Source organism: Anopheles marshallii, chromosome 3, assembly GCF_943734725.1.
Source record: "Anopheles marshallii chromosome 3, idAnoMarsDA_429_01, whole genome shotgun sequence".
Taxonomy (NCBI): Eukaryota; Metazoa; Arthropoda; class Insecta; order Diptera; family Culicidae; genus Anopheles; species Anopheles marshallii.
This window is the reverse complement of record NC_071327.1, coordinates 70,850,613-70,870,042: the sequence shown is the minus strand read 5'-3', so window position 1 is coordinate 70,870,042 and position 19,430 is coordinate 70,850,613. Positions and strand designations below refer to the sequence as shown.

The 19,430-nt window shown below is 42.1% G+C and overlaps 1 protein-coding gene across 1 annotated transcript in view; it reads left to right on the top strand.

Annotated features, from left to right (window-relative positions):
• The first annotated feature begins 5,510 nt into the window (after positions 1–5,510).
• Positions 5,511–19,430, top strand: part of LOC128712105 (longitudinals lacking protein-like) — a 31,274-nt gene continuing 17,354 nt past the window's right edge. Inside the window, exons 1-5 of the mRNA XM_053807001.1 lie at positions 5,511–5,759; positions 5,870–6,163; positions 6,242–6,392; positions 7,122–7,742; positions 7,883–7,972. Coding sequence (XP_053662976.1) covers positions 5,586–5,759; positions 5,870–6,163; positions 6,242–6,392; positions 7,122–7,742; positions 7,883–7,972 — 1,330 coding nt within the window. The 5' untranslated portion in view covers positions 5,511–5,585. The remainder of the gene's footprint in view (positions 5,760–5,869; positions 6,164–6,241; positions 6,393–7,121; positions 7,743–7,882; positions 7,973–19,430) is intronic.

The window sequence follows — 19,430 nt, the reverse complement described above, 5'->3', positions numbered from 1 at the left end:
GTAGATGTGGGTGTATGTGGGATGGATGGTTTTATGTGAAATATGCGGTGCAGTGGGTTCTTGTCTTTTTCTATTCGAGTTGTTGGGAAGCAAAGGTTGCGTTCGTGCCATATAGCGCAGGACGGAGAAATGAATATGTCCGTTCATTTGTGCCTTGATCATAAATTTTAGTGTGTGTGTGCTTCGAGTGCGTGACAGCCATATTTGTTTGCTAGCGCCCCCTTACGGAATGGAGAAGATCGAAAGGATTTATACCTGTTAAAAAGGATTACCAAATGAATTGATGTGACACGAAAAACAAACAGCAATTGCATTTCGAATGCACGGCTACGGAAGGATCTAGAACGAAAGTGACATTGTATTTTCTGCTCCCTGCTTCTTCCTTCTACTACGGCTTCTGCCGTGTCAGCGTAGAAGAAAAGGAGTGTGTGCCGCAAGCGCGCGCAACGACAGTGGTGGTGTGCGATATGATCTTGATGGAAAAGCGAATGTGTGTATGTGTGTGCCTTTATAGACGCTTTAGCAGAAAAAGGTCGACGAATAAGTGATTTATTGGATAGTTTTGTTTATATTAGTTAGTAACAATCACTTATTCTGGTTTATGATGTTCACATCAATCGTTGTCTGTTGAGTAGAGAAATTTGCAGTTCCATTTTCGTTCACCCTTTCAATGGTTGCTATGATAGCTCCTCGGGAAGAGGAAGGTTATGTTGATTGTGTTCGAGTGTGTGTGTGTGTGTGTGTTTGCATTACACTTTTAACCTCGCCGTCGGAAAGTCGGAAAAGTATGGTTTTAGGAGCGGGTTGACTGACTAAAGCGCGGAAAGGGAGCAATATGATTCCCCTCGCTCGGTTGTCCGGTCCAATCCTCCTCCACCCTGGGGTACAGCACTCAGCCGTCGTATGGCTGACTGTTTGTTGTGTATGTGTGTGTGTTGTGTGGCACAAAACGCGCGCGCCTCGACGGTGACTATGGAAGAATAGGGCTGATTTAAGAACAGTTGGGCTAGAGAGAGGGAGCGGGAAAAGAGGAACAGGGATAGAATGAATGTTGATGATGATGGTGGTGCGTGTGTAGTGTTGGTGATGATGATGATGATGTTGAACGAAGGCGATCGCTCCCGCTGTAGGGGTCGAAAATGGGATGTGTGGTTGCGTGTGTGTGTGTTTGTGTGCGCGCACATTCTCCCCATCTCCCAATAAGCCTTGTTTGTGCGCGCCTTTCCTGCCTGATCCCATATATACTTAAGAGAGTGTGTGATTTTGGTCGCGACGACGACGTCGACGGCCCACGTACTTTTCGAAACCTACTGCGGCTGATGTGTTGCGGTGTGGGACCCTCAAGTGTGTGTGTATTGAACGTGTTTTGTCTCGCTTTCATTTGTTCTCGTTCTTATTTTCCTGCTTGTTGTGTTGTTGTGTGTGGAACGCATAGGAAAAATGGACAGTTGCATCGACCGAGCACAACAGCGGTAGGAACAAAAGAGACGCAGCATAACGCGCGGTGTAAAAGTGTGCCTCAGCCCTGAATAGAATACCGCAAAAATGGGGGTTAAAATATGGAATAACAGCCGGGCCGCGAGAAATTAACCTTTCGCAGCTATGTTTGTTCTTGGTAAAAGGGAATGTTGGTGGTGTGTTTAGGAGTGCGATTGCAACTTGATTGCTTTATGTGTATGCGAAAAGCTGTGTCAGTTGGAAGGGGCCTTTCGCTTTATGAAGTTAAGTTTGAGAAGTGAAGCAAGAAGGATGGTTGTACACAGGTGTAGTACACGAGAATGCTCTATTCTAGCGAACCGCAGTAATCTGGGAGTAGATTCGGATATGTCATGTCTGGTTCCAATATCGTTTATACTTGAATGTTTACGAGTCGACTACTACTGCTCGTATTGTACTTAACAAATTTCAGCGTTTTGTAAGCAAATTTGTGATGTTTTTTTTTATAAACTGTAAATTTTTTTTTGCTATAAAGTTTATTCAATTGTTACATTTCTAAATATTCGCATATTGAGTGGTACGAACGACTGCTTTGATTGCGTTTTTGTACTGGGGATGTTAATTAGGCGATGGTCACTCTTCTTCGCTGGTTAAGCAGTGGGCACCACACGACTTCTCGTGTATCTTTTTTTTTTAGATAAATCGAATTTATACCAAATCGAGAAATAATCTCTACATGGCGCACAAACGGCCTCCATTGCTGCCTTCCAATGTATGTGCATTATGCGAAATGCGATAAAAACCTTTGCGAGAAACATATACGACGAGAGTGTTGTGCGATCAATCATCATCATCGTACCTTTTTTTTCCTTATTGATCACATTTTCGTTTTCTTCCTCCTTAACCTTAAGCTCTTTGTGGAGCACGTTTTTTGTTCGGTTTTTCATTTCGCTCTCAACGTCTCCAACTGTTGTTCATTGCGAGAACGCGTTTTTTCTTGTTGTGCTGCAGCTGAAGAAAAGCGCGTTACTCTCTTTGCACACACAAACACTACTAAACACTGTCGGTCGATAGTAGTGTTAGTGGTAGTGATGTTTCCGTGCGTCGCACTGTGGGTTGCCCGATTGGCGCGGAAAAGCCTGTAAAAGAAGGGGTGTGGAGGAAACAGCGCTCCCTTACTCTCTCCTCCCCTTTGCCTGGTGTCTGTCATCGTCGCCGTCGTCATGCTTGTATTTTAGGCTTATCGTCTTTTTTGCTTCCATTTTTACCCCTTCAATGTGGGTCGCCATTTTCTCTTGTTTCTCTCTCGCTCACGCGTTCACTCTCCGGAAAGCGGGGGTTTTTCCTCCCTCACCCCCGATGGTCTGGTGGGATTCTTTTGCGCGATCCAAGTCTGCTATACACACCACTGATGTTGATGGCTTTCGCGTTCTTTCCGGTAATAAAGGGTGTCGCTGCCGGGCGCGCTCTCACACACATGTGAAACAAAAAGTACGAGAAAGCGAGCGTTTTCGATGGTTCGGTGGTGCGTTTTTCGCATATTCTTTTCGCCTTTTGTACTTGTGCAACTCTTCCCATGTTGGAAAAGTGATGAACTCTTGAGGGCATTTTCCCTTGTTCGCTTAAGAATCTTTTTTGTTTTATTCGTCGCTCGATCGTTAAAGCGCATTTCGAGCTATGCGTGTGTTAGTTAGGGCAGGGTTGGACAACAACGCTGCGCTTGTTGGTGAGCGCTTCTATTGAACTAATTCATCCAGAATTTATGTGGTGATGGAATGAGTTTGGGGTTTTTCCACAATGTTTTTCCCCTCGTGAAAGCACCCTTGAAGATATTGCTTCGTATCGCATGATCTTCAGAATTAATACCAGCTTAGAGAGGCTTTCGATCGTTTCCCAATATTTAAAGGTGTGCCATTTTCTTTTCCTTCATACTACTTTTCTGTGCGATGTGCTGTATTAAAAAAGAGCCATGAAAAAGCACTTATTTCTTATCGATCAACTTAGTCACCGTACGTCGCGCAATAATTTATCGATCGATTACCAATTTAGCCCAGTGGGCACGCACAAACAGGCAGCTTCGTGTTGTATTTCACAAGAATGTGGAAATAGCAGCATGGATGGAAGAGACCGCATGCATATGTGTGTGCGACGCGCTACCATCATATTGCGACTTTTCGGACACAACTTTCATATTATGCTTGACCAACACACATCACATCGGCTGCTAAAATGGCTCCGTCGTTTTCTTCGCAGAAAGAAAGTGATCCAAAAATGGTGGAAATTTTTGGTCGATCGTCCCATGCGCCTACATAGATTGGTTGCGAGTATGTGTGTGGCTGTGTAAGGGAGTTTGGAGAATGTGTGAGCATATTCGCATGCCACACACTGTGGAAATCCCGCGTGTAGAGCTTTCGTCATCATCATTACCAACGCCCCACGTGATCATTTAGTACTTCATTTCATGTAGGGGCGAATTTTCCTTTACAGTAAATTTCTTGAAAATTATGAGTTTAATAGTTTTCAAAATCTCGCGTAAGAATTTCACAACATATATTCATCAAGCTTATTGCAGCAGGGTTGTACTACTATTTGCTCCCAGTATTCAGGATTGATGAATCGTGTGGTGTAGAATGTTTTACACACAAGAGTCGCGTCATGTCTATTTCTTCCCTTTTCTTTGTTGTGCACATATGGAGATTGCTTCTCGACCACAACAAAAACGCGGTAGCCTACTGCGGTGTGCGCGTCCATGCTAATGAACTCCCTAACCCTTCCCCACCCCTCCACACTCAAATCATGGGGCGGAGAAGGTTTGGTGCGTGTTTTTTTTTACACCCCTCATCGGTCGTCTGGTGCTGTGTGTGGGGTTTTGTGTTGGATCAAATACCTTTATGTGGGTCACAAGTAAATATTTTTAAGCTTTCATTTCACGCACACACACACACATGTCGAGTGGGAATGGTCGACTATAGAACGTTTTTTTTTTGGAGTGACTGTGAGAGAAAATGAGCGAAGAGAGAGAGAAGAGTGAAACGATTTTCTTCTTCGTTCGATCGCGTACGTCATCTTTAATCGAAAATATACACTTTTTTTTTGCTTTTCCCCCTAGCAAACGGGTGTGGTGTGAGACACAGTTTTTGTGGGCTTACTTGGATCATTTCTATGGTTGTGTGTGTGTGCGCGCGCGATTAAGTGCTGAAAAGCGCCGGATGCTTATGTCTGTAAGCGCGTCTTTTCCGTCTTAAAACCTTCGTTTTTTTGTGTGTCACATATATTTCACTCACAAAAGAAGAACGCACGCGGGGCTCAATATTCGTCTTCCAATGTGCTACGCTTGTTCCCAAGAAGCTCTTTCACTACAGAGTGTGCGTGAATTTTGCACACACATTATAGGTGTCTCCTCAGTGTGCACACCTCAGAAAGGAAAGGTGCGTAAGATCGTGGAACAGAGGAAAAGGATCACTTACCTTTTTTGTCTCTTGTAGCTGTCTGCTTTAGACATGGTTTCGTACCCGTTAGCAACAAAAAATGGGTATAAGGGTGTGTGCTGTGACTCCAAAACCCCCGCAGCTCTTGGTATGTCATCGCTTTCCTTATTAAAGTTTGGTGTGAGAGGGTTCCTTTTTTTGCGAACACCTTCTATCCACGCATCTCTCTGATCATTAGCCTCGATTCCCTTTTTTCCTTCGATGGACGGCCGTCCGCGCCTCGCATAGTGTGCTTTGTTGGAGGTTTTCTTTTTGAGCAACCGTCGCAGTGAAGGCTGTTACGGGGAATGGGAAACAAAAGCTTCTCGAACGCACGAGACACGACGAGTGACAGATAAATTGCTTCTTTTCCATCGAAAGGTTTCGATGCCGGTGCGTTGGTTGGGGGTTAGTTGTAAATATCTATAGATCATTTAAAGTACTTTTTTGGTGCCATAATTTGGGAACTAATCTATCATTCTTTCCATCTATGGATGGTAGGAGACCACACATTATCGAAACCTTGTCTCACTGTAACCGCAGATAACATTTGGAAATTGAATATTAACTGATGTATTTCACGTTTTCGTTTTTCCTTCCAGAACCGACACACATAAACAAGACAAACAAAATTAACACAACATAAAAACACAGTCCACGGCTGGAAAGAAGGCTCACACCATGGACGATGATCAGCAGTTTTGTCTTCGATGGAACAATCACCAGAGTACGCTCATCTCGGTGTTCGACACACTGCTGGAGAATGGAACACTGGTCGATTGTACATTGGCGGCCGAGGGAAAATTCCTGAAGGCACACAAAGTTGTGCTGTCGGCATGCAGTCCCTACTTTGCGGTAAGTGTATTAAGGCTTTTTTCTCCGTTTTTTTTTGCACTGTCGTTATGTGTGGCTGAAAGTTATAACTAACAACTACTTTCTTTTCTCTCTCTCGTTACAATTTTTAGACCCTACTATCCCAACAGTACGACAAACATCCAATCTTCATACTCAAAGATGTGAAATTTCAAGAACTGCGCGCCATGATGGATTACATGTACCGTGGCGAGGTAAACATCTCCCAGGACCAGCTGGCCGCCCTGCTAAAGGCGGCCGAATCGCTGCAGATTAAGGGTCTGTCCGACAACCGTAGCAGCTCATCGTCCGGCACGGGCGGTGGCGGTGTGCATCAGCAGCAACAGCAAAAGCAAGGCGATACACCTGCCGCAAAATCACTTCAGCCTCCCGTACCTGCTAGCAAGGTAGTGAGCGCCTTAGTTTTGGCTGTAGAAGTACTATATAACTCATGTGGCAAATGTGCTCTTTGAATATCTCTCTAGGCATCTGGTCTGACGATTGAGAACAAAAGGAACTTGAAGTCGGAGTTGCTCGAGTCCGATATGTCCGGTTCGCGGGAAGGATCATCTAGTCCCACGTCGCGAAAGCGTAAAAAAGTTCGCAGACGGAGTGTAGATACGAACAATCTAATAGGTAAGCATAAACGCCAATCCCCACATCCCGGATTTTCGATATGAAACAACTTCCCTTTGGTTCTCGACCGCATGAAGCACCGCTTTTCAAGCAAATGCAACCTTACTTGTGTTATGGTCTATATCTTATCTTATGTCGGAATTCGTGTGAATCAATCACAAACGCGCGGGCACTCGTTGTTTCTTCATCATTTCGAATTGGATGTGATAAATGTTCACATATCATGTTTTTTGGTGCGTTTCAACATTATCATGAATGCAGAAGAAGAAGGGACTGAATTTTATTAGCACACGGTGACAGTGTGTGGTGCTTGTTATCTGAACGCACTGTTTACCTACAGCTTCTTTGTTGCTGTTCGTAATTGATATGGTTGTGATGAAATGTTTCACAGGAATTTGTGTGTAATCGGCTCAATATAGAAGGAACCGTAGCGTAACTGGGTACTTTATGTTGTCTTTCTTTTTGATATGCCAGACACGAGCCATTTGGGTTGTTTTTTGCATTAATTTTAGAGTCCTTCTCTAGTTTTTTCAAATTGTAAAAAAGCGTTAAGTCTGTTAGTTCCAATGGCGGCAAAGGACGTAAAATTTAGCATACAAATTGAATATACTTTTCTGAGTCTTTTTTTTTCTTACGAATCAATACTTAACATGTACAAATCGTTTCCTTTATATTCGAAGCTAAAGTTAATAATTTTTCTCGATCTCTGTTCAATCTCCACCGATTCAGATAATCATGACCAGCATTCAAATTCCTCATCACATTCAATGCACACCGGTAGCGGTGCGAATGTGGCTGCGCTAGCAGTCACCGGCACCAGCTCCGCCAACGTCGCCGCATCATCTCTGTCCTCGTCCACGGCAGCCGCTGGTAGTAACAGCAGCGCTAACGTGCTGTCTGTTGCCGCCGTGGCCGCTGTCGCCGCACTCAAAAAGACTGAAACCGTTCAACAGGCTGCCGCGGAAACACTGAAACTACAGAAGCAACAGCAGGCGGCCGCGGCTGCAGCTGCAGCCGCCCAGTCCTCCGACGATGATGAACGATGCGGTGGCCCGGGCAGTGTTGCCACCGGCACGGAACACGACGACGGAAATGACCTTTCGGACAATGAGCACGATGGCGATGGCGGTTCTTCGGTAAAGTCTGGCTCGCGACATCATCACATGCGAGATGGTAGCCGGCGCGGTAAAATGTCTACCTCGTCCATGGGCGAAATGATGATCGAACCGAAAAGTGAATACGAAGATGTGCAGGATGAGAATGTTGAGGATTTGACAATGGACGATGAAGATTTAATGGACGAACTGGACCAGCCCGGACCGAGCCACGGTGGCGATGTATCTAGTCAAGGTAAAGTGTGCGGTGCTCTCTTTCGTAAAATTCCATTTTCTAAGTGAAACTAATGAAATTTTACACTCTCTATTCTATTTTTCGATTCTCTCTGGACATAAAATTTGGATCATACATGAATTTTGGCGTCAATATCGCAGGGTATGCACAATGGCCGATGGATCGTGAGCAGAACGAATCGTTTATTAACGCACAGGACGCAGTCGGTGGACAACATCGAGACGCACAAGGTAAGCGAGCGTTTCTAACTCTTCAAATTTGGTCAAGATCTACGATACATAAAACGTGCAACTATCCTACAGTAATGAATATTGTTCAAAGATGCATTTAATCGCGCTTCTTTACACATTAATCTATTAATGTGTGAGTAAATCATATCGAGAGATAATAATTATTATAAAAAAAGCAGATCAGAATGTAATCAACATAATTATAAAAAAATGAAATTTGATCCTTCCATTTCTAAGACATTAAATCTCAAGTTTGGCACAGCTGTTGCAGAACTAGTTGTGTCTCTAACGAACGCTCGTTACAATAATCTTTCTCTCGAATTGCATTTCTCGATCGCGTTGTGGGTGCTTTATGTACCGGTGGTTAATTTTGCTGGATAGTGTCTTATGCATCGTATGTCTTTCCAAAACGAAAAACCCCGTTCCCCCCAAAAAAAAGACATTGTAAATTTGTTATCTCTTTCTCTATCTCTCATAGTTTGTTTGTTTGGTTTTTGTATTATTATTACTATTACTTGCAAAATTTATCTCTTTATTTTTGTTGTTAAACAAAATATATAATTAAGGTATAATCACAATACAACACAAGCAAAAATAGACAAAAGAGCAATTTCAAACAATTTAATCTTTTCCCTTAGTATTAATAGTATTTAGTTTTTGGATTACCTTACCACCTCTCTTTACTTACCACCACCTTTCATTGCTTATCCATGATTAAAAAAAAAACAAACGATGCAAAACATTAATCCCCTTCCCCAACCAATTAATTACTCTGCAACATTATTCCCATCCGCGCATTCCTGCTGCTGTTTTACACGCAACTTTGTCCTGTGTGTATGTGTGTTAATGTCAACTAAATTACAAATAAGTAGCAAGCAAGAGAATAACTCATTAGCCTTTATGTGTGGACGGTTGTGGACAATTAGGAGCTTTAATTTATTTCACCTCTTGCTGCGCGGGCTAGCACTTGTAAGGTTGGAGAAGCTTGTCGTTATGAAAAATAAGATGTTACCTCTGGGTCACAGCCCAAACACCACACCACAGCCAATGGTGTACGAGAAGACACCTTCGCCCAACGAGCAACAAGTGACAGTCGAATATAAATGTCCTCAAAAAGCAACGATAGGTTTAAACTGCATACGCGCAAACCATTTCTACGTACCGAGAAAATGTACTTCTTTTATGACCAATGATCCTCTTCTCCGTGATTCTACCCTTCACTGCGGGGTGAAATCGGCTTTCAACCGATCGTTTCCTCCCATGTTGGGTGTGTACAAAACCAACCGTCCGCTTGCGCGCGGGTAGGTGGCAGTTTGAATTGATGCTATGGCATGGCGAGTTAGCTGTGTGTGCGTCATCGGTCGCTCGCACAAAGAAGACCGGTGATGATGATGGTTTTCTGAGCTCGCATGACCAAAACTCCCCTTCTGCATGTTGTATGTTTTGTAAGTCGCGTAATATACGTGTTTAATGTCCACCCACGGATTTTTCATCGGGTGTAATGCAGCGTTGTGCTGTGCTACTTACAATTGTCCGACGACTGCAAGAGATGGCCTTGTTCGAAATGTGTACAGAAAAATGCATGAGAAAGAACCCTAGCTGCATTTGGAAAGACAAGACTGAATGTGTACTATGGTACGCTGGTGTACATTTGTTGTTTTGTTTTAATAGAAGATAAATTTCTGTTTCGCAAGAATGACACAAACTTTGCCTAGTTGGGCATGTTGACAAGAAAAAAATAAAATGCTAAACCACATTCCGGTGTACCGGGTGGTATTGTGGTCATAATAATGTGTTAAATGTAGAGACGCGAAAAAAAGGGTTAAATTTTATATTTTGCGGATTGGAAGCAGGAATAACACAGAACAAATGCGCGTGTCAGAAGACGATCGTGTCTCACTCGCGGTGTGTGCGATGCGAAGAAATAAATGATCGGTGTTAATAACCTTCGTCCAAAGTTAAGTTAAAGTCATCTCACACACACCCGTGATCGCGCGCGCATACACTTGCTCAAAAATCCATAAAAATACAGCACGTTGCATTATATTGCACTGTTGCAATGAAATATATGAGAAGGAAAAAAAAAAAATGGCGCGTATGACCGCGGCCCCGACAACAACACACCGCGTCCAGCCTTTTTTGGACGATGTGGGGTAGAGCTCTTAAAACATGTGGATTGTGTTTTGTTTTATTTGCCCCCGTGCCTCCTCTTTGTATCTGCTCATCCCTTTCCCCTTTGGTTTCCCGCGACACTTGTATTTATGACTCCTCGATCCGGTCCAACGGGCGCGCGTGGGCGTAAGGAGTAAAACACATCACACGCGCGCGCGCATGCAATGCAACGCCATTGAGGTGTTGTTGCCCGCCGCAATGTGTCCTCTGCCGCATTTTCCGTCGTGTTGTTCACGGCCTATAGAATGACATTTACACCGACACACCATGCAGTTCGCTTGTAATACTCTACTGGCCTTCCTTTTTTCCTTCCCCAATGCAACCGACGGACAGCGTGTTAAGGGTAGTGCGCTCTTGTGGTAGATATTTCTCTGCCTTGATGCTGCCTTTTTATTTTGTTCCTTCGCCTTTAATCTTATTGTAAATCCATACACGTCCACCGATGATGATGGCCATCATCACTGTGTTCTCGCACACCTCTGCGCATGGTTGTTGTGAGTGTTTAAGAATGCATCCGATCATCATTATCACAATGCTAGCTTTTGTGCATGATGGTGATGATGATGATGATGGTGCGCTGTTCTTGAGAAGATGACAAATTAAAATGGAAGTCTCTTCACGTTGTTGGGCGTTTTTTTTTGCGCGAGACACTACCAACTGCCCTTTTTCGCGCAATGCTATTTATTGTTATTGCACCAAGAGGGTCCCGGCTTGTTTGGGACGTTGGTGGGAATCGGTTTTGAGATGAGCTTTGTGTGCGCGAGTATATATGTCAGGTTCAGTGTATTCTTGAGAGGATCCGAGGTGTGTGCCATGTCCTTCTATGTTTCTCCTTAAGCGGATCAGCAACCCAATCCATCGTTAACTGTAATCTTTGGCTTCGGCTTTGTTCGCGTTTTTTTGCCAATGGTGCTGAGGGCGGAGGCCGTGTTTCCTTTTTGGGGAATGTTTTCCTTTTCCGGTTTGCCGTCGCGAACTAAATTTAGGTTGAGAGATAGAAACATAGTGTTCCAATTTTATCAGGGTTCGTTTAGTAGTATGCCTGTATAAAACATTATTATGATAAGTTTTTTTTTGTATAGAGCGTAAATTCCAAATACGACTCGAAAGAATTATATATGAAATGAAGTTGATGTTCTTTGTTATCTGGGTCGTTTGCTTATCCGGCATTGGTCTGGTTAAGAATGGATAAACGGCGTACAGACCGTGAAAATGGCACATTTATTCGAGAAGTCCACTTGTTGCTCATTGGGACGGGATACTTTCACAAGTAATTATTGTAAATTTATAACACATACCTCCTATCAAACTAATGATGCTGATTCTCTTGCTGCTACTCGATACGGTCTTCTTCCTCTTGAAGAAAAGGGCCCTCGTCAAACCATACTATAATCAGTAGACTTTAATGAATGTTGTTATTTTTATAACTAAAACAAACATTTGCTCCTCGCATATCTATAAGGAAGTAATCATATACCTTCGCATTTGCGTATTGTGTACATTTCGTTTTGTTTTATTTCAAACTATTTGGTTTAATAACTGAAAATTTATTTTGGTGGTTGTGTAGTGTTGTGTAACTTATCTGCTCTTATACCGCGTTTGCAAATTTCGATATGCGTAGCACAATTGTCACTAGAAAAGAGTTTATTTTAGTTCATGAAATATTGACATAGTTTGTTTGATAAATGCATTAGTTTGTAAAAGCATAATTTGTGTTCCGTTAAAGATTTCTCACCGCCGCCTTTTCTCCTTCCTTCTCTCGTATGTTCTTTATTCTTCCTATTCAAATGATCCTTCTCATCATCCATACACAACCCCTCATCCTTTTCACTCACGTGTACCTCAAGATGCTTTTTTGGTTTATTTCGTTGTTTTTTTTTTACCTTCTACACACTTTCTTTTTTATCCTCCTCTAATCCTAATGCACTTTTTACACACTGCCCCCCCGAAAAAAACGCACACAATATTGGTTTTGTCTGCTGTGATCTATCACATTAATAGCTTTCCTTTGATTTAATTGAATGTTTTGTATGGCTTTTTTAAGACACAACTCTAAAACCACCCTGTTGCTGTTGCGGCTGTGCGCCACCCCCCCCTCTTTAGTGTGTAAGCTTTTCGTCAAAGCGCGCGGGGTAGCTGGTTGTGTGTGGCGTGGTGAATGGGAGCTTACTAAAATTCCAATGTTGGCGTTTGTGGTGCATTTCCTTTATTTTTGTGTTGTTGTTATTGGGTGATCGTAACCATTTTCCCGGATTGCCGATGCAAATGTGTGTAGGCTTTTGTCGCGCGTGTCGTATTCATTATTATAATATTGGTGGTGGTTGTTTTTTTTCGCGAGTCGAGATGTGATTTGTACTGAAGCCAAGAGGGCCGGGATGTCGCGTTCCCCCTTATTGCCATTCTATGTTGGCAGGTTGGTTGGATACGGTGTATTCTCTCCCCTCTCGGTAGTTTTGTCTATTTGGGGGTTTTATTTTTCGCATAAAACATTATCGCCGGATCAATCGTCAGTTGATGTGATGATCTGATAAGGTTGGGAAGGGAGAACAACGTAATGATACATGATGGGTTATATGCACACGAGCGCGCGTTGGTCAATTCAATTGCTGAACATCTTTTTTTTTTGTATGATCGTATGAGATTATTGTGCTACGAATATAATGCTCACATTCTTCAGAATCTTTAAAGCAAATGGTTATTGCGCGTTCTTATCGAATGTGAAGTAGCAAGTAATGTAACTAGATGATCCTCAAGTTAAAATGATACTGCTAGACACTATGTAGATGCAAATATCTGAATAGAACAATAATGAATCTTGCGAGCTTGTAGGCACTGTACAGTTCAACTGTCGTCTTTTTCGACGACACAATCACAGTTCCTTGACGATGCTTTTTTTTATGCCTAAATTATATTTCCTTTCTCGGATTCCCCTCTTCTAATTGATTTCTAATCTCCTTTCCTTTGCCTCCCTCTTCTATACGTTAAACATGATCTGTTTCGCTCTCACATGCCAGTAGTTTAGTTTAGTATTGCTTTTTGTTTCAACTTTATCACGAATTTTCTTTTATTAATTCTATAATAGTAGCTTATTAGTATGAAAGTTTAGTTGTTGCATGTATTTTTGTTATTTGAAAACTGCAAATCCGTGTTACGTTGCCTAGTTTTTATTTTATTTCATAATTGCACCAAAAAAAGGGAGGGATCCACAACGGTTATTACGTTCGGGTGACAGTAATGTTCGAATATAATCCCAATTTCCGCCTGGTTTCATTACAACACCGCCCCCCCAAAATGCCCTGGTTGCATCACCTCTCTTTCCTCACTTTCTGTCGCTGTGTTTCATCATTTTGCTAAAAAATAGTTATATCAATATCAAACCTTTTCTTTTGTGCGCACACACTCTCTATTCTACCTTGCTGTCATACTATCCCCTAGAGCGCAAATTTAATTTGTTAGTTTAATTTGTTTTGTTGGCATCTTTTTTTTTTAAGCATTGTGGAAGCGCCGCTTATTTCTTTGCGGGGCTGTGCACCTTTAAATCTCTGCTGCTCCTTACTAGGTTGTTTCCACCGTTCGATGGTTGGTTGTTCTCTGGTGTTGTTGTATTGCTGTTGTTTCCCCGTTCGGCGTTGCTCAACAGTTTCAATTTGCTAGTTTTGATTTTATATGTTTATTTGGCGATACTTTGCTTATTTTTTAAAGCATCGCACAGTGGAAAGGAAACATTTGTAGTGGTGGAACCACTCCATCTACTACTTTAACCGCAGATTTGCAGAAGAGTGTCGTTGCATTCATTATTGTTGGTATTGACATGCGAAAGGCGACTCCCTGGAACGTTGTATAACAGCTGTATGACAGTTTTATAACAATTGTACGACGGTTGATTTGCCCCTTTTCTAGTAGATGTTGTCGATGCTCTTTTGATTGTTGCAATGTCAAAGAGTAAATCCGGGATGTTGATATAATCATAACCAATTTTACCAAGTAGTTCTCACATATTCGCATGCCTTGGTATAGAGAATGGGCCTCGTTCCACAGGAAGAAGGCGCGTGATAGCATTAACAAAAAACCGGGTGTGCACAGTGATGTGTTCAACATCCTCAACGTTTAACGAGCGGTTTAATATATATATTTGACAACATATTCTCGTTAGTTCTCCCGTAGTTTTTAATCTTAAGTAAGAGGGATGGATGGGGTGTTGTTGCGGGTACGATTATTCCCCCCGTCCTCTGTCGTCTCGCTGTTGTTCTTCTCACTGTGTTCTTCATTGTTTCTCTATCACTGTGTACGGTCGTGTAGGTAGTTTGGTAGAGTAAGTAATAATGCCCGCTCACCCTGGTTGGCGTGCATGTTCTGTCAAATCTGTCAAAAACGTAAATCTCCAAATCTCCCGCCAGTCATCGGATCGTGTTCGAGAATGCGCGTTCATTTCGGTAACCGGTTTTTCCTGTGTACGCGGTGCAAAATGTATCGTTTTTACGTATAGATGTTTTTTTCCTGTATATTTTCTTTAGTATATTCGCGAATATATTTATCGTGTACGCGTTTCGGTCGATCATGCAATTCCGCGATCGCGCGCTCTCTCTCCCGCTCTCGCCCGCCCGCCTTTTCGCTGTCAAGTTCTCGCGTCCGCGTACCTTTCGTCTTTTTTGCGGTCTTTCTGTTTCCCTTCCATGCCAAAAATCATGCAAATGAGCTTACATCTCATTTTGGCTAGTAACACCACACTCTCTCTTCCGTTTTATGCTGCCTTTGTTCCCGAGGAGGGAAACGCCGGGAATCTGTGTGACGCGCGCGTCAGTCGTTCTGTCAATAAATTGCAAGTGCGGTTTTGTGTTACGAAGAAAACCAAGTGTCTGTGTGTGTGTGTGTGTGTGTATGTGAGGGGACTGTGTTACCCTGCTGCAAAGTGGTCATGTTGGTGATTTTTTGTTGTTGTTTGTTGAGTTTCTTTTCAAAAGTGTGCTGTGTGACCGCGGTGGTGTTTTAGTGGTGTTCTTCTTTACCATATCCGGTGTGTTGTTGTGTGACGGTTTTTGAAGGTGAAAATGGAGTTGATTTTCAAGTCGCGGGATCGGTCATTCAACTTCGCCCCGGCGCTGCATCGATCGCATCATCAGCGGCAGCGCGCGTCGTGTCGATGCAGCTCTACAGCCAGCACAGCGGCAATTCATCTCCTGCGGGTTATGTTTTTGTAGCTGCAAATCGGACTAAAACCCGGTTTGCAGTGAGGTAAATGGTCGGTCGCGTGAGGATTTCTTTGCATACGGACGGGGTGGGGGTGTAAAAAGGTAAGATTTTGGGGGTTAAATTGAAGGTGGTGTACGAAGCAGCAGTACGGCAAGACGTTTAAGAGGTTTATTCTTTCTGCTTTTTTATCAGTTACTTAATGACATGCAACTGATGTGTTCATGTGTTGATTAAATTTGCTAACCAAATTTGAAACTGAAATTGAGCTTGGCATTATATCAAGTTCTGTGATTTGATTTTCTTTCTAATGATGCATTCTAAGGAGCAGATGTATTTAAACAAGGACTATTATTACATGATAAAAATATAAACCTCTTATCCTTCTTTCCGTATTGCTCACATACACGACTTTCTATTTGGCATATAGCGTATTGAAATACACCCGCCGCAAAATCCATATTGCGGCTACGCAAAGAAATCTTGTGAAAGTGTTTCCTGTTGGAGAGTTGGCAGAAGAGAACAAGAGATAAAGGGAAACGGAATGGCAGGTAAGTACGCTTCCTGATGCAATAGTATCGTTGCAAAAATGGAAAATAGTAGTAAATCTTAAGCTAGTTTATGATTTACATTTATTACATGAATGTAAACGTCCTTTTCCTACCTACCCAAGTTTCCCACTGTTCCCCACGACACAAGAACACAAACCACCAATTCCATTTTTCCTTTCGCCTGACTTGAACTCACCCTACACTGGACTATTCGTTACAAATTCTTGCTAGCTAACTATTACATACTCTACTGCAGAAACGCTGTACTTTAGGACATTTTCGACTTGACGTAGACAGTGTTAAGATCGTATCAAATGGAAGTCTCTTTCATTTTCCTTTGTGGAATGATGCACTTAAGCTCACAAAAAAGATCACATAAGTGATCGTTGTGTTGCGTTGGGTGTATCACCAACCAAACCATTGTTTGTTACCTTGTTTGATATTTGATTTGTAATTAAATCAATTGACATTTATTGGTTGTTTATTTTGGTAATTGAGCTTTTATTTTTTGGCATATTTTCGTGAGAATGGCCAAGACCGTTCATGCGTGGTAGTGGCGATTTACTTGGACAAGTTTCTTACATACTGACAGGACATTGTAGCTGCTGAGTTCCTTCCAAATTCCTTCTCTCGAAAGACTTGAATGGCACTTGCTCTGTTGATTGTTGAAGTGAATGTGTGTGAATGTGGGATGAATGAATGTGGTTTGCAATGCGATACAGCTGTCATCGTTGTCCATGGACGTTTCGTTCTGTTTTTAACGCACGGCGTTGTGGAGGATTCCGTTCCGATTTGGATTCGAAAGAATTGGACGACGGTCGTCATGTATTTTGAATAAGGAACAACATATGTAAGTATAACATTGATGCCCGTACACAACACACCGATGATGGATGCGGTACACCGAGAGGTGTTCTTAAAAACGTTGACACATTTCAATAGAATATTTCGAACATCAAATTTTGTTCTGATCAAGAAATAGCGTGCAATGGAAACATTTGTGAAGGTTTTTAGGTTATCATTGGAACTTTACACAAAGAGGAAGGAAAGATTCCAATAGAAGAAATGAAAGGGCCAGTGAAGTTGCACTTGTTGCATATTGTTTCTTTTTGTGGAAATTATTGCACTCAATAATTGTTTTGCGTAATGCCCACAGATACGGCTTTGTTAATGATTTGTCTTCAATCAATGTAAGATTATGTTTCAGTTTGATCTGAAAGTTTAAAATATTATTGAGGATTTGAGCGCGAGAGTATATCATGTGAACTTAGAAATCAAATTTAAATGTAAAAAGTAAACGTATGTTGGGAGCAAATTTTCCGAGCAAAGGATTAATTTCTATTGCTTATTTTCACAAAAAAGCGAATTATTTATTTCGCCTGGGGTCAGCTAAATTCTATTAGATATAGAGGAATATTTAAAAATCAAGCCGTTCATTAGTAAATACTGAGGCTGAGGATAATGCCTAGAATAGGATGATGAAACCGAGCGGGTGTGTATTGATAGCGGCGCCGGTTTTCACACGACAGGACCGGTCCAAAATCCCATTCAGAGCAAACCTCCGTGGGCAGGACGGAATATCTCGCTACGGGTAAATAAAGTCAAAGAAAAACCAGGAATGACAGGCCTAGACCACTTGAGGTTGTTGTGCCGATGAAGAAGAAAATGCGTATTCGTGAGAATCAGAATATTCGAAGATGCGCTTTAATGCCTAAGGGGATGTGTTCCATGCTATACCTATCAGGCATTCCAGGCACTGTTTTTTTTTAATAGTTGGGAAAGTTTAAAATGTGTGTCACTACAACAATTTAGTGCAGGATTTGGTGATCTTTTTAATAATGCGCACGGCGGAGGGATGAGCATCCATGTTGGGTCCGACAGCTGCATAAATCGACGTAAATTTATAGCCAATCGCTAGGCAGATGATGTCTTTTTCTTGTGGTAAATTTATTAAGATTGAAATCCTTTTGCACGGTGTGGAGCGCATCGGGAGATTTGTGCGATTTTTTAAACGTGCTCATTATTGCTAGCAATTGTGTCGCGTTAAGCCTAGGCGCGCGCGCGCACGCTCGCGCCTTGTGCACGTTGATTCGTATGCGGCATTAGTGGCGCACTGTCTCACCATTAGCTGCCCGTGATCACACCGTATGGTGCCCCTTTCATTGGAATATGAGGACGCGGTAATTGAAAGGATTTTTATTTTGAAAACTATGAATGTTTTCGATCGTAAATTGTGTTTCAATTAACGTCATCAGGTATGCAAATATGCATTCGATGCGTGGTGCGCGAAAAAAAAAATACACGAGGGTTGGCGTTCCCCTAGTGGTGGATGACCCCATCCGGATTTAGCGTGCCGTGCATTATAGTAACCGATGCGGCCCCAACAATAAATTACATACCTGTAAATGTTTACTTTTATTAGAAAATCTTTGTAAGAAAGCAACAGCCCCAAGGGTGTGTGCTGGTAATTGGCGATGGGGACTCGGCGACTCGATGTTGCTGGCTCCGGCGATCATTGCATTTCGCGGACGGAAACTTATATTTATTGATCATTATAGAAAAGAAGGCGGAATGGCTTAGGCTTGCTTTTCAGTATCACGGGGGACATATGCGTATAACGATCCTCGTATGATTTTGCTGAAGCGATGTGGATAATTTGCATCTCTAGTGTTATACATGTACTTGACATTCCATTGCATAGTCTCCACGCGCTGGTACGGATTACTAAAATCCCATCTATGCAAATGATCAATTTAACGCGTTTTGAAGCGCGCGAAATGTGATGCTGTCTTGCGTGAACTATCCCCTGTTCATAAAGCATTAGATAGAAAAGTTTATAGCCTCGTTTGCAAGGGACCCTGTCCTGGCCAATTGGATAAAGCTAGATGGTTTTGATCGTCGCCCAAACAATTGCACTTAAAGCATAAGGATATGTGGCGATCGTAAAGAAAGTAGCCTTGTGGTTTGATGTTCCAAATATTCTATAACACACGCAAACGGGGTGTGGTGTGGTCGTCTTACGTTTTACTCAAAAAGTACTGATTTCTTAAAAGAAGAAGATGGTCGAAATAAAAAGATTTTGTTTTCTTTTATGAAAAACTAATGAGCAAACAAAGTTTTGTGAAGCGTTTGTTCAATGGCACAATATGAAGAAGGGTAATATCACATTCAAACGAAATTTTAAGTTTCTTCTAACATTTGTTTGCTCGTTGTGCAGGGGGTGGTACCACCAACGATAGAGTTCTGTTTCGGCTCGATATTTGCTGCTAGGATGAGTTTACCCAACATTCGATTGCTATGAAATTGTTCTTTAAAAACGGTGTCAGGAGTTTTTGTTTCCTCGCTCTCTTATTCTTTGTTGCAATTTGTTTTAAAATGTTGTTGCTTTTAATGCCTCGTTTACTGTTTCCATCTACATGCTCTCCCCCTTTCTTCGCATATGTTTTTTGTCACACGGAAAAGATTCATTTATTTTTCATCCGTTAAAGTACGGAAAAGCAGTTGAAATTGATCATTTTTGTAAGGAAAGCTTTGTTGAACAGTGCAAA